This window comes from Rattus rattus, chromosome X, assembly GCF_011064425.1.
Source record: "Rattus rattus isolate New Zealand chromosome X, Rrattus_CSIRO_v1, whole genome shotgun sequence".
Classification (NCBI taxonomy): Eukaryota; Metazoa; Chordata; class Mammalia; order Rodentia; family Muridae; genus Rattus; species Rattus rattus.
The window spans coordinates 53,361,424-53,375,678 of record NC_046172.1 but is presented as its reverse complement, the minus strand read 5'-3'; the positions used below and the strand labels follow the sequence as shown (position 1 = coordinate 53,375,678).

The window sequence follows — 14,255 nt, the reverse complement described above, 5'->3', positions numbered from 1 at the left end:
GACAGGAGTAGGAGAGAGTAGGAAAGGATAGATGAAGTTCTCACAGTGTATGTCTGTCGGAGTGAAGAAAGGCAAAGGTAGACAAGGGAAAAAGGAATCCTCACATTATGTGTGGATTCCTCGTGGACAAGCTGCTGCTGCAGACACACCTTCATTCATGCAGATATGCTGAGAATGATGCACCAATGGTGCAGGGAGAAAAGAATTGACTGCACCATAATGGATATAAATGACTTTGTAAAGGACACCCTCTATGTAGAAGAGACAGAAACAAGGTAAGTGGATCCTCAGAGAGAGAAATAGGTAATTGGAGTTCATTCATAATAGTTAAGAAAAATTACTTTATTTTAACCTCCAAAGCCTCTGTTTGAGGTATCTGGATAAATATATGTGATTCTTAAATAAATAAATAAATAAATAAATAAATAAATAAATAAATAAATAAATAAAGCTGGAGACAATGCTCAGCACTTAGAGCATTAGCTGCTCTTCCAGAGGACTGGGGTTTGATTCTCAGCAACCACATGATAACTTATAACCTTAGTAACTCCAGTTCCAGGAGATCCAACACCATCTTCTAGTTTCTATCTGGCACTGGGCATGTAGATGATGCACAGACATACAGAAAAGATAACAAAATAATAATTTAAGGACATGTATAAAAATTAACAAAAGACATATACAAAAAATAACAAAATAATACGTTAAAGATTTAAAAACAAATAGCCAAATCATTCAGCTCAAAAAAAAAGTAAGGCTATCACTATTGCATTAAGTAGTAAATATTTTAGCACCATTTGTATTTCCTAAGATTTGGGGTGAAATAACACAGATCATTTGGACTTATGCTCTAAATATTTACAGACAAATATTCTACCACTAAGCTCTGCTCCCTAAATGATTGTATAAGACCTTGCAAGTTATGAGGTCAGACTCCAAGTAGTTGAGGTCCGATAATGTAGGAATTTATTTTGTTTGGGCTTTTGTATCTGTATTATCTCCCTCAGTCTCTTCTCACATTCAGTCTGGTCATTTTTGGCTGTAGCAAGAAACGTCTAACTGTACATACTCCATCTGAATGTATCTGAAACACAGTTTGTTTCCTCACTTTAAGTGCTTAAATGGCATCTCTCTAAATACAGACTAGCATACCCCTGGACCCAGTCATGCCTCTGTTTAATTTCTGTTGTTTTGCTTTTCCTTCCTAGCTATCTTCATATATGTACAGCATATATGACAGCAATACAGTAAAATACTCATTCCAGAAAATGTGCTAGGAGAAATAAGAATCTGCCTTTACTTACTATGATGTACGTTTATGTACTGGGGAATCAAAGACTTTGTTTCTGTACATTTCCTCTCCTATAACAGTGTTAGAACAGTTAAAAGCCTTTCTCTGATACTCAGAATGAAGGAACTACAGTATCACATTGTAAACATGCAGGATCTGAATCTATATGTGTAGGAGAAAATGAGTTTCCTTTAGACAGGAAGATCTCAAATAAAATAGAAATTTAGACAGATGTATTCATTTCCCAATAAGTGAACCTCTTTTCTTTCTTTCTTTTTTTTTATTAACTTGAGTATTTTTATTTACATTTAGGGTGTTATTCCCTTTCCCCCTTTTACTGGCCAACATCCCCCAACCCCCCCTCCCCTTCTTATAGTGTTCCCCTCCCATCCTCCCCCCATTGCCACCCCCCCCAACAATCACGTTCAGTCTTACTGGACAGGCCTCCCTTCCACTGGTGAGATCTTACTAGATATTCAATGCTACCTATAGGTCAGAGTCCAGGGTCAGTCCATGTATAGTCTTTAGGTAGTGGCTTAGTCCCTGGAAGCTCTGGTTGCTTGGCATTGTTGTTCATATGGGGTCTCGAGCCCCTTCAAGCTTTCCAGTTCTTTCTCTGATTCCTTCAACGGGGGTCCTGTTCTCAGTTCAGTGGTTTGCTGAACCTCTTTCTGACTCAAGCAATTACGTGTGAAAAATTTTACTACGGAAAATTCGAAATGGTTCTCGTCCAAAAGCTAGGAAAGTTTATAGGGTAACACAGTATTCTACACTGACTTTATTTGTTCTATATTCTTCAGAATAAGTCATATTGTATTCTCAACTGCTAAACCAGAGTTGTAGCTAGACTCAAATCCAGCTATGAATATAGCTTAATCTTGGTATATACTCAAATCAGTACATGGCAACATAAACTCTAAGATTTGGAACATAAAGAACAGTTCATAGCTACATTTGTCTACACTGTTTAATAATCTATTCCTCAAAGCCCTCTAGGCCATAAAAACAGAGTTTTCATTTCGTCTGTGATCCAATGTCATGTAACAATTCAATTCACAGTTCATGACTCAGGGCCTAGATAGACTTTTCTGTCTAAAACAGGAAGATTTTTGTTTTGACCACTGCCAGTTTCCCTAAATAGCAAACTCCCAAATTTGAAAGTGAGTCAGAGTTAGGGTTACCCTCTTTCTAACTGTTACAATATGAAATATTCTAATATCTTACAAGAAATGTAACAAGTCTATGTCTGGCCTAGAACTATGAGAAGGTTGATGCATATGTACTGTAAGTTCTGTTGGAAGTTGAGATTTGTCTTCTTTATTCAGCTCTAGGACTATGATCATGTTAACTCCAGTGTTAGGGAAATAAATGTTAACAGCAATTAGCATTTAAAAGATTCCCTACAACGAAACCAGAATAAATTCCACCTGTCCCCACAGAATCAGCTAAGCAGGGCTCATAGGGGCTCACGGAGACTAAGGAGACAATCAAAGAGACTGCATGGGTCTGAGCTAGATCTTCTGCATTTGTTATGGTTGTATAACTGAATGTTCTTGTGGGACTCCTAATAGTGAGACTGGGGGGTGTCACTGACTCTTTTGCCTGCTTTTGGGATCATTTTCTTCCTAGTTGCTTCGTCCAGGCTTAATACAAGGGGAGGGTCCTAGACTTATTGTAACACGATATGCCATGCTTGGTTAATATCCCTGGGAGGCCTGATCTTTTCTGAAGGGAAATGGAGGAGTGGATCTGGGAGAAAGGGGAGGTGGAGCAAGGGACTTGGAGGAGTGGAGGTAAGGGAAACCAGTTAGCATATAATGCATGAGAGAAGAAATTGAACGGAGGTGTGTAGCAGTTGGGGATGGGGAACTGGGGGTAGCCACTAGAAATTCCCAGATGCCAGGGAAGCAAGAGGCTCCCAGGACCCAACCAGGATGACATTAGCTGAAATACCCAACAAAAGGGAGGGAGAACCTGTTGAGACCATTTCCACTAGATAGGCACAGCCCCCAGTTGAGGGATGGGCCCCCTACCCTTCTCAAAATTTTAACCCAGAATTGCTCCTGTCTAAAGGAAATACAGGGACAAAGAGCGGAGCAGAGTCTGAAGGAAAGGCCATCCAGAGACTGCCCCACCCAGATCCATTTCCATGCAGGCACAAACCCAGTCACTGTGCTGATGCTCATGGGCGTTTAAGGACAGGATATAGGCAGCTGTCTCCTGAGAAGGCTGACAGACAGCCAATACAGATGTGATGTCACAGGCAACCATTGGACTGAGCATGGGGACCCCAATGCAGGAGTTAGGGAGAGGACTGAAGAAGCTGAAGGGGTTTGCAATCCCATAGGAAGAATATCAACCAACCAGACACCCCCCCAAGAGTTCCCAAGGACTAAACCACCATCCAAAGGGATCCTTGGCTTCAGCTGTAGCAGAGGGCCTTGTCAGGCATCACTGGGACTGTTGGCCCTTGGTCCTGTGGAAGCTCAATGCCCCAGTGTAGGAGAATGTCAGGGTGGGGAGGTGGGAGAGTGGGTGGGGGAGCCCCTCATAGAAGCAGCGGGGAGGAGGAAGGAATAGGGAGTTTGTGGAGGGGAAACCTGGGAAGGGGATAACATTTGAAATGTTGGGTTTGGGGATTTAGCTCACAAGTAGAGTGCTTGCCTAGCAAGTGCAAGGCCCTGGGTTCAGTCCTCAGCTCTGGAAAAATGTAAACAAATAAATAACCAATAAAAATATATAAAAAAAAAGGGTTGGGGGTTTAGCTCAGTGGTAGAGCGCTTGCCTAGCAAGCACAAGGCCCTGGGTTCGGTCCCCAGCTCCGAAAAAAAAAAAGAAAGAAAAAAACTATATATAAAAAAATAAAATATAAAGTTGTCCATTCATCTAAACATTAGTAGAAAACACAAGTCACTACTATTATTGGTTATAGTTTTATTTGTATATAATTTATTTTTAGTAAATATATAAAACATCAGCACCAAATTCATGACAGTGTTTGCCTCTGCAGAAGAGGTGGTGTGGTAGTTGCAAATGAATTTATTAGACATCAACACTGATCATTGCAATATAAATCTGCACAAAAGCAAACATGTCAATATAGATATTTTCTAATTTGGGGAGGTAAACAAATGTTTTCATCTTTGATAATTTTTATATTCTGCCTTATTTTTTCTAGTAAAAAGAATAAAAGATAATTATGCTGTCGTTATAGCATGATTTTATTACATTTTCTGAACTGGGCAAATACATAACGACATAAAGCACATAAAAATAATCAGCAAACTTTATAAAATAAGCAACTTTCAACTTAGTATGTAATTGAAAGAGAATATATATTCTGTAAATGACAGAAAAAATATATATTCTGTATTAACAAAAAGTCTGAAAAAGCCAATTACCACTGGGAAAAATCAGGAAATGCATTGAAGATACGTAATAAAATTCATTCCCAGGATTAGGATGTTTTATAGCTTATTCCCAGCTAATTTAAAAAAAATATTTCTAATGCTATTTCACTCAGTCATTTCTTTAAGCTAGTAGAATTTTAATAACAAAGCTTTATAGAGAGAGCTTATGAAAAAAATGACAACCTGTTGTTTGTTAATTCAATTAAAAATACAAAGAGTAATCTAAAACTGTAATTTTCCTTTGGAATGCAAATCCAATTATGAATGAATTATTGGTCAATAAAATACAGCAAAATAATGTCTATTTTACTGTAACCAAGTAGGATTTATTCCAGAAATACAGGTTTGGCTTAATACTATATATCTAGCTTTCTTATAAATCATACATCAACAAATTAAAAGAAAAACTATATAAGTTTGATAATGGATATTGAAAAGACATTGATAAAATCAAGGAGACATTTCTAATAGTAATACTATATAAAAACAGGAACAGAAGAACTTTCTAAACTATGACTAACTACTAACTAACAATCAACGATAAAGTCACACATGAAACAATAAAGTCATTCTCATCAAAATTAGAGATAGGACAAGCATGCCTGCCATCATCATCACATAACACTGCTCTAGAAAAGCCAGCTAATGCTATACTAGTAAGTATAAGCATTAGAAGAAATAAAATTATCTGTATTTACAAACAAAATGATTGTATATATCAAGAAAATCCAAAAGTTTCTAATTTAAAATCCAATGTAACATATAGGATTAAATAAATCATTGGATAAAAGATAAAAATATAAAATCTGTAGATTTCCTCTATTGATAAAAATAAAAAGTTACATATAAGAAGGAAAATATTCAACTTAGTACAAAATTTGATGACTGCAAAAATAAATTCCATTCGATATGAATGATCTATATGAAGAATGGTTTAAAAACAAGATAAAAATATTTCAATGATCTACCAAATCTCACTAATTTTATTCTTGTATATAAGAATACAGAAAATTGATGCAATTCTGATAGGTATCAGACCCTTTCAAAATATCAATAAAATGCATTGGTTTTTCTTTTGAAAGGATGAGTGTTGAGGATAAATTATAATAAGAAAGAAAAAATAACTATTAAAAGGGAATTTGTTATTCCAGTTTCTGAAACTTATGGCCTGGTACTATGTTTAAAATGAACTTTCACTCTGAAATTTGAAAAATAGTGATTTTTTTTTAAAAAAAGTCATTTCTACAGTAGAATATTTAATGCAAAAATATTTAGAGTTGAATCTCTATGTATTAGTATGCAAAATTGAATTTCAGATAGATAGAAAATTTAAATATAATTAAGATTATAAGAGAAAAACAAAGTCAATATTGGTTTGACTGAGGTTAGGGACACCTGCCTGAAAAAGAAAGGAAACTAAAACTTTATAAAAAGACATAGATGTTTAAAAATTATAAAATTAAAGTTTTTAAAGTTGTAAAGTGAACAATAAAATCAAGATTAAAAACAATGCAAAATTCATTAACACATGAAATAAAAAAGTTTAAATGCACTTTCGTACTAGAGATTCCTACACGTTTACATGGAAAATATCAACTGAATATATAAAAGAACAAAGGATAGGAATTAGCAAATCAAAAAAGAGAAAAAAATCTCACTGAGTCAGGTAAACATCAAAAAGAATGTAATCAGGAAAATCATGGAACTTTCTGTCAACATTAAAGACCAGTGGATGGCAACCTTGCAATATTTCTTAAAACTAGTATATGCCTACATAACATTTCTACAGAAATGAGAGCACCTTAATACAATAAAACATCATTATGAGTAAAAAGGGAAATAAATGACCACCAACACCAGAATGGATACTTTTCGGCACATCTATGTTTACTGTGAACAGTGGTGAGAGGAAGTGTGAGAGTGAAGGACAGAGACTGACTGTGCCATTTATCAAAAACTCTATCATCTGGTAGGTCAGTTCTGCAAAAACTACATCAAAGTTTCTGCTAGAGAGCAGGAAAAACATCCTAAGAAAAATGCCAAATTCTCAAACTAATTAACTGGAAGAATTAAAAGGGGGGAGAGGAGCAGAAGACACGTTGCAGAGTTTATCTTCTTTTGAGTCGTTTCGGTGAATCCAAACTTTCCCCCTCTTAGCAACAACTTTAAATTTTCAATTACAAAACAAATAAAGAACAAAAGTACCAACATATGCTTGAGTCAGAACTGGGAAATAGTCAATATAAGATATGGAGGCACAATACGATTTAGCCACTGTCCGGAACTTTTGACCTAGAAATTGTCCTCAGAAAAACCTAATTTTGAGAACGTAAAATATTTTACCTCTAAAGAGGTCTATAAATTTAGGGGGTTTTCACCAAGCCGTAGACATAAATGTGAATATCATCGTCAAACTTGATGAAGTAGACAGATGGCTTGGCTACCACCTGATGAATAAAAATTCCAGTTCTCTTGGATCCGTCGTCTTTGGCGTGTTCCACCTGCTTGCCCACGAGACTGTCGAGCACCTCTCCAGGCTCCTGTTCTGCTGTAGGGAAGTAGTAGTTGGAATCTGGAATGATACGCAGGTCACCATCTTTGTAGTCGTCCAGCAGGGTGTACATATAGAGGACCGGATCTTTCTCGTAGGTGATGTAAAACCAAGTATCCATTATGGGGGCTCGCGCCAGCACCATCCCCTTCCACTCATCTTTCTTTCCATGCTCACCTTCGAACACATGCCCCACTGCCTTCCCAACCAGGGAATCAGCCAGGCGAGAGTCGATGCGCGGAGAAGGAACTCTCTCAGGAAGAATTTCCAGCGCTAAAACTCTCTTATCTCTGTGCAGTTCTAGTCCGTACACACTGTCTTTGCCGTCATATTTGATGATATACAGAGTGGGCTTCACGGAAACCTGCTCGAGCACAGTTCCCTTCCACTGCTCCACTGGCTCATTGCCTTCTTTCCAGCCGTGTTGAATGCGGCAGCCCACGATGTTCCTATGAGTGAGGAAAGTGGGCTTACGGCGCTGCTTCTTGTGAGTGTGCCTTTTCTTCATCAGGTACGCGGACACACCATCTACCCCAGTAGGAGGCACGGTCGGAGGAGACATGGCTCAGGTCTTCTGTGGCCGAAGTAAAGCTGCCCTTCGCTTAACAAGCTGACTAACAGTCAGCAGTGTTCAATGGCAGATATTTTTCACGATCCGAGAGACTGTATCAGTCCTCTTTTCCGATTTTGTCAGAAGCGAGCTAACTGACTGGGAACTGAGACAGAGAGTGCCTCTCACTAGTGCTTTTCTCCTCCTTCAGGGAGGGGTGACTGCAATAGTGATGGCTAGAGAGAGATGGCGGGCTCCCGGGTTCGTTCTGTCCGCCCCTGGCGCCTTCCCGGACTCCCAAGCCCACGTCCCAGCCAGAATCCGCCACTTAGCTGTTGTTGTCAACGCTGCTGCGGTCGCAGAACGGCACCAGAGAAGAAGTCGACAGTTAACGTGGACCGGAGATAACAGGGATGTTGGCGGCAACGAAAGTGCAGGCAGTAGCACGTCTTCCAGCAGTTTGCGCTTTGCGCGGCCTGGTCTTGGCAGCGCTTGTCAGCTTGGCCAATCTGCGAAACCGGGATTTTTGTTGCTTAGGGAATCCTCCTCCTCTGAGCCCGCCCTCTCCTTTCCTCCACCCCTCCCGCTTCCGTCCTGCCTTCCGCTCCTGGGGCAGCCACACTGACACAGGCGCTCTCCTTTACTCCTGTGGCCCCCAACCGGTTCATTCCCACCAGAACCAGACAGCACAGCTCCCCTCCTCCCCTGCAGGCTGTCTGCTGCCCAACTGCATACTTCACTGAGGCTCCATCTGCTTTCTATCTTCCAGGAATTCCTCACAAGCAGAAAAAGAAAAGAGGAAAAGAAAGAAAAAAAATACGTGGGGTGGGAGAAATTGTATAAACAAATCTACGATTTCGTTCTTTTTTAAGGAATTTGAAATGGGACTGGGGAAAGACCATGCACAATCCACCATGTTAACTTAAACTCTCCTTTCTACTTTCTACCTGATCATTCATCATAACGATTTTTTAGTATGTTTTTCGAAGTGTAAGGGAAATATGCTGGTATTTGTTTTTCTAAAACTGAGTGAAATAAAAACACAACAAAAGTAACTTTAGTCGTACAAACTAGGCAAAAATCAAAATGTTTATTAAGCTGATTCCTTATTAATATATCTGTTCTATAATCTTATACATTTGAGAGCATATTCTATAATTTTATTGCTTACTTTGTCATTTATATCACAAGTAGTTTCTGTTGTTATTAAATACTCTGGAAACAAGATTTTTTTTTCATATTTTGAGACAGGGTTTCTCTGTGTAGCCCTGACAGTCTTGGAACTCTATATACCAGGGTGGCCTCGAACTCAGAGATCGGCCTCTCTCTCTCTCTGCCTCCCAAGTACTGGGATTAAAAGCAAGCACCATCATCAGGCCGGAAACACAATTTTTAATGGTTCCATATGAGAACATAAAAAAGACAGCACTCATCTCAAAATAAATTAAAAAGTGGTTTATTCTGGAATCAAAGATAAGTGACCAGGTCCAAGGTCCACAACTTTAGGTTACCCCAAGTTCTATGTTGCAATGTGGTAACAGATTCCTGGGGTTTTGTTGGTGTTGTTGTTGCTGCTGTTTATTATTAACTTGTGTGCGCGTGACATGTGCGCAGAGGGGAAAAAGTGGAAATCAGAAGATAACATTGTGTAGTTACTTCTTTCCTTCCACCTTCCTTTACTTGAATTCCCGTGGATTGAACCCAGGTCCCCAGACTTATGCCACAAGTTCCTTTGTAAGATAAGCCTCTTACCCAACCAGCCTCATGAAAATTTTATAGCTCCAAAACAAAGAGAACTATAAATCAGGAAACTTTTAAAAGACACTGGGGGAAGCCTTGGGTAGGCGTTAGAGCAAACAGGAGAAACTTCAGCTGTGGGCTTCAGATACTATCTAACGGCATTCCCTCACTGCCTTTAGGTCAGGGAAAGCTGACCATCTGTGCACACATTCCAAAAGAACTTACCTAATACCCGGAAGAAGGTTTAGGTCACTCGCAGAGTTGAACAATGCATCACCATTTTGGGTGGGGTAAGGGTTAAGATAGTTTAAGATAATTCAGCTCTGGAACTGCAACAGCTGAACTCCCCCATTACACTCACAACTTAGTCAGTTAATCAACCATGTACAAAGTTCACTGTATGTGTGACTTTTTTCCTCCCAGAGAACTTCAGCTAACCCACAAGGTTACTTTTTAATACTCCTTCAATGGCTCCTCATTTATCCTAAATGGTGTAAGGCAGAAAAGTAAATAAAGCAACTCTCTTTTTTCATATATGAATTGTTTGCTTCTTTGCTTTTATTTTTCTCCCTGAAATCCAAAAGTTGGAGCTGTGGTTCCATTTTTTTACATAGTATACTTTGTTCATATTTTTCCACCCCAACATTATGCTCTCTCTCTCTCTAAAAAAAAAATCAAAATAAAGAAAAAACAAAAGGCGTACACAAAAACATGGAGTCTATTTTATGTTGGCCTGTCTTGAAGTATGATTTATATACCCAATGACACTCTACTGGAGAAAATAGATTTTCCATTTCCCACCAGATACCAATTGCAAATAGCTTCTTGATTAGGGATGGGATTTAATGGCTATCTCTCCTTCTAAGGGCTGAGACTTTTCCAGGTTTGAACCTGAGTGGGTCTTGCGTATACTATCACAGTTCTGTGAGTTCATATGTGTGTCTATTAGTCCTGTTGTACCTTAAAGACACACTCTCCTTGAAATCATCTACCATCTCTGGTTGTTATAGTCTTTCTACCATCTCTCCCTCATAGACCCTTGAGCCTTGAGGGGAGGGTTTGAAGAAGACATTCCACATAGTGCAATAAAATCTCTCAATTTTTGCACGTTGTGGGTCTCTGTGTTAATTATCATGTATGGGTGCTGTGATGGTTTGTATATGCTCAGCCCATGGAGTGGCACTATTAGAAAACGTGGCCCTGTTGGAGTGGGTGTGACCTTGTTGAAATAGGCGTGGCAATGTGGGTGTGGTCTTTAAGATCCTCATCCTATCTGTCTTGAAGTCTGCCTTCCACTAGCGGCCTTCAGATGAAAATGTCAAACTCTCGGCTCTGCCTGCACCCTGCCTGCCTGAATGCCTCCATGTTCCTGCCTTGATGATAATGGACTGAACCTCTGAACCTGTAAGCAGCCCCAATTAAATGTTGTAAGAGTTGCCTTGGTCATGGTGTCTGTTGACAACAGTAAAACCCTAACTAAGACTGAAGTTGGTATCAGGGACTGGGGTATTGCTGTGATAGGCCTGACCATGCTTTTGTTTGGAAGAATGTGGATTTGGGGACTATTAGGAAGTATGGCCTTGTTGGAGTAGGTGTGGTCTTGTTGAACAAAGTGTGTCACTGTGGAGGCAGGCTTTGAGGTCTCTTGTGCTCAAGCTCTGCCAGCCCCAATTAAATGTTTTCTTTTGTAAATGTTCCCTTGGTCATGGTGTGTCTTAACAGCAATGGAAACTCAAGACGCTGACTCTTTGTGATGGCTATTCTTGGTTGTCAACTTGATTACATGTAGTAATCAACTATAACAAAAATGGTTGGGTACACCATTTTGATTTCTTAATTAAATCATTTTAAGCAGGAAGACCCATTTCTTTTTTTTCATTAATTAATATATTTATTCACCTTGTATCCCCATCACTGCCCCACTTCCGGTCTCCCCCCCACATTCCCTTTCCTTTCCTCCTCCCCCTCCCTTTCTCTTCTTAGAGTGTAGAGAACCCCTATATACCCCACCTCACCCTCCACCACCCCTCCAGGCACATCAAGTCTCTGTAGGGCTAGGCACATCCTCTCCCACTGAGGCCAGACAAGGCAGTCCAGTAGGGGAATGTATAATCCAGACAGGAAACAGCTTTAGGGACAGCCACTGCTCCAGTTGTTGGGGACTCACTTGAAGGTCAAGCTGTATATCTGCTACATATGGGGGGAGGGCTAGGACCAGCCCATGCATGTTCTTTGGTTGATGGTTCAGCCTCTGGGAGCCCCCAAGGATCCAGATTAGTTGACTCTGTTGGTCTTCCTGTTGAGTTCCTATCTTCTTTGGGGCCTTCAAGCCTTCCCCCAACTATTCCATAGGAGTCCCTGAGCTCCACCCAATGTTTGACTGTAAGTCTCTACATCTGTTTCAGTCAGCTGCTGGGTGGAATCAGAGGACAGTTTTGTTAGGTTCCTGTCTGCAAGCATAACAGAGCATCATTAATAGTATCAGAGATACTTTTAATACAGCTTTAGGAACAGCCCCTGCTCCAGTTGTTGGCAGACCCACATGAAGGCCAAGTTGCACATCTGCTACATATGGGGTAGGGGCTAGGTCCCTACTATATATGGGAATGCAAGCCTAATGCTTGCCAACCGGATGAGTCTCCAGATGGGCTGGTTATTGCTGCGGCCATTCCCTCAGTGTCTGCTCCATCTTTGTCCCCATGTTTCTTATAGATAAGATTAATTTTGGGTCCAAAATTTTGTGGGTAGGTTGGTATTCTTATTCCTTCACTGGGGTTCTTTCCTGGCTACAGGAGTGAATATTTACCATAAAGTACAGTATACCCACGACACACTCCACAGACCCAAAGAAGCTAAACAAGATGGAAGGCCCAAGTGATGATGCTTGAATCTCACTTAGAAGGGGAGATAAAATAGTCATATGAGGCAGATGGATGGAGGGAACTAGATGGGAGAGGGGATGGGGAGGGGAATGCAGTGTTTCAGGATCAGGTGTGGGAGGGACAGGAGAGATGGCCAGATGGCCATGAGAATGAATGGAAACCTGCAGCTTGCATGGGGGGTGGGTGGACATGGGTGTCTTGAAGGCTTGCCAGATATCAATGGAGTGACCTTAGCTGAGACTCTGAGTAGTGGAGATATGGAACCTGAAGGGAAGACACATTTCTAATCCAGATCTTTGAGATGGAAATATACATTTTCAATCTAGATCTTCTGAGGGGGAACATACCTTTAATCTGGGCCAACGTTCTGCTTGCAGCCTATGTAAAGGTTATGGAAGGAGGAAGCTTTCTCTCTTTACCTTCTTGCTAGTTCATTTCTTCACTGGTGTTATAGCCTACTAGTTCTTTGGGATTCCAGTATATAGTTTACACCAGCAGAGACATCTAGCCTTCTGAACTAAACAACTACTGGATTCTTGGACCTTCTATATTTAGGCAGTCATTGTTGGGCTAGCAGGACCACAATCTGTAAGTCTCTTCCTGTCTGTTTGTCTGTCTGTCTATCTATCTATCTATCTATCTATCTATCTATCTATCTATCTCTTCTGCAAGAAGCCTGACTAAAAAACTTTCTGTCAGTTTGGGGTGGTATTATTTCTTTTTGTTTTTCTAGAGCTTTCAAGCATGTAATTAAATTATTAATATAGGATTTCTCCAGGTTTTTTTACTTTTATGTAGGCACTTAGTGCTATCAACTTGCCTCTTAAAATCTCCATTATTGAGTCTCATAGGTTTGGGTGTATTGTGTTTTCATTTTCAGTCATCTCTAAAAACTTCTTAAATTCTTTCTTGATTTCTGTCCTGACTCAGTTTTCTTTCAGTATCAAGTTGTTTGGATTCCATGAGTTTGAAAACTTTCTCCTGTTTTTATTGTTGTTGATACCAAGCTTTAATCCATGATAGGATGTAGAGTTTTATTTTAATGTGTGTGTGTGTGTGTGTGTGTGTGTGTGTGTGTGTGTGTGTGTGTGTGTATGGTGATGTGCTTTGTTTCCTAGTTAATACATGGTCAATTTTGGAGAAAGAGAATAAAATATACATTTAACATTTGGGAGAAGTCTGTCAGGTCCATTTATTTAATGATGGTATTGGTATTCATCTCCAACATTTCTCTTTTTATTTTCATTTGGATGACTTGTCTATTGGAGAGAAGTAAAATAGTGAAGTCACCCACTATTGGTGTGCTAAGGTCAATATGTCATTTTAGCTGTAGTGGTGTTTCTTTTTATGACCTTGGTTAGTATTATGTTTGGTAAATAGATATTTAGAACTGTAATATCCTCTCAATGAATCTTTTACTTTAATGAAGATATAGTGTCCTTTCATATCTCTTCTGATTAGTTTTGGTTTGATGTCTAGTTGATATTTTGTCAGATGTTAGCCTGTTTCTTGGGTTCATTTGCTAAGAATAAAGATGGAACTTTATCCATCTATTTACCCTAAGGGGACATCTGTCCTTGTGGTAAAGTGTGTTTCTTGGATGCAGCAGAAAGATGGATCCTGCTTTCTAAAGTTATCTGTTTGTCTATGGATTTTTATTGTGGGAGTAATATAATTAATATTGAGAGTTATCAATGAGTATTGTTTATTGATTCTTGATATTTCGTAATAGTGGTGTGTGTTTCTCCCTCTTCTCTTTCAATTAAATATTTTGTGATTACTTATTCCTTTTGTCCTCTTATCCTTATTTCCAGACTGATGTTTTCCTTCT

The 14,255-nt window shown here is 39.4% G+C and overlaps 1 protein-coding gene across 1 annotated transcript; it reads right to left on the bottom strand.

The window, feature by feature from the left end:
• Positions 1 to 6,024: 6,024 nt before the first annotated feature.
• Positions 6,025 to 8,282, bottom strand: Spin4 (spindlin family member 4). The gene has a single exon (XM_032889972.1). It carries the CDS (start codon positions 7,812 to 7,814, stop codon positions 7,065 to 7,067), a length of 750 nt encoding a protein of 249 aa, XP_032745863.1. The 5' UTR covers positions 7,815 to 8,282; the 3' UTR covers positions 6,025 to 7,064.
• Between the last annotated feature and the right edge of the window lie 5,973 nt (positions 8,283 to 14,255).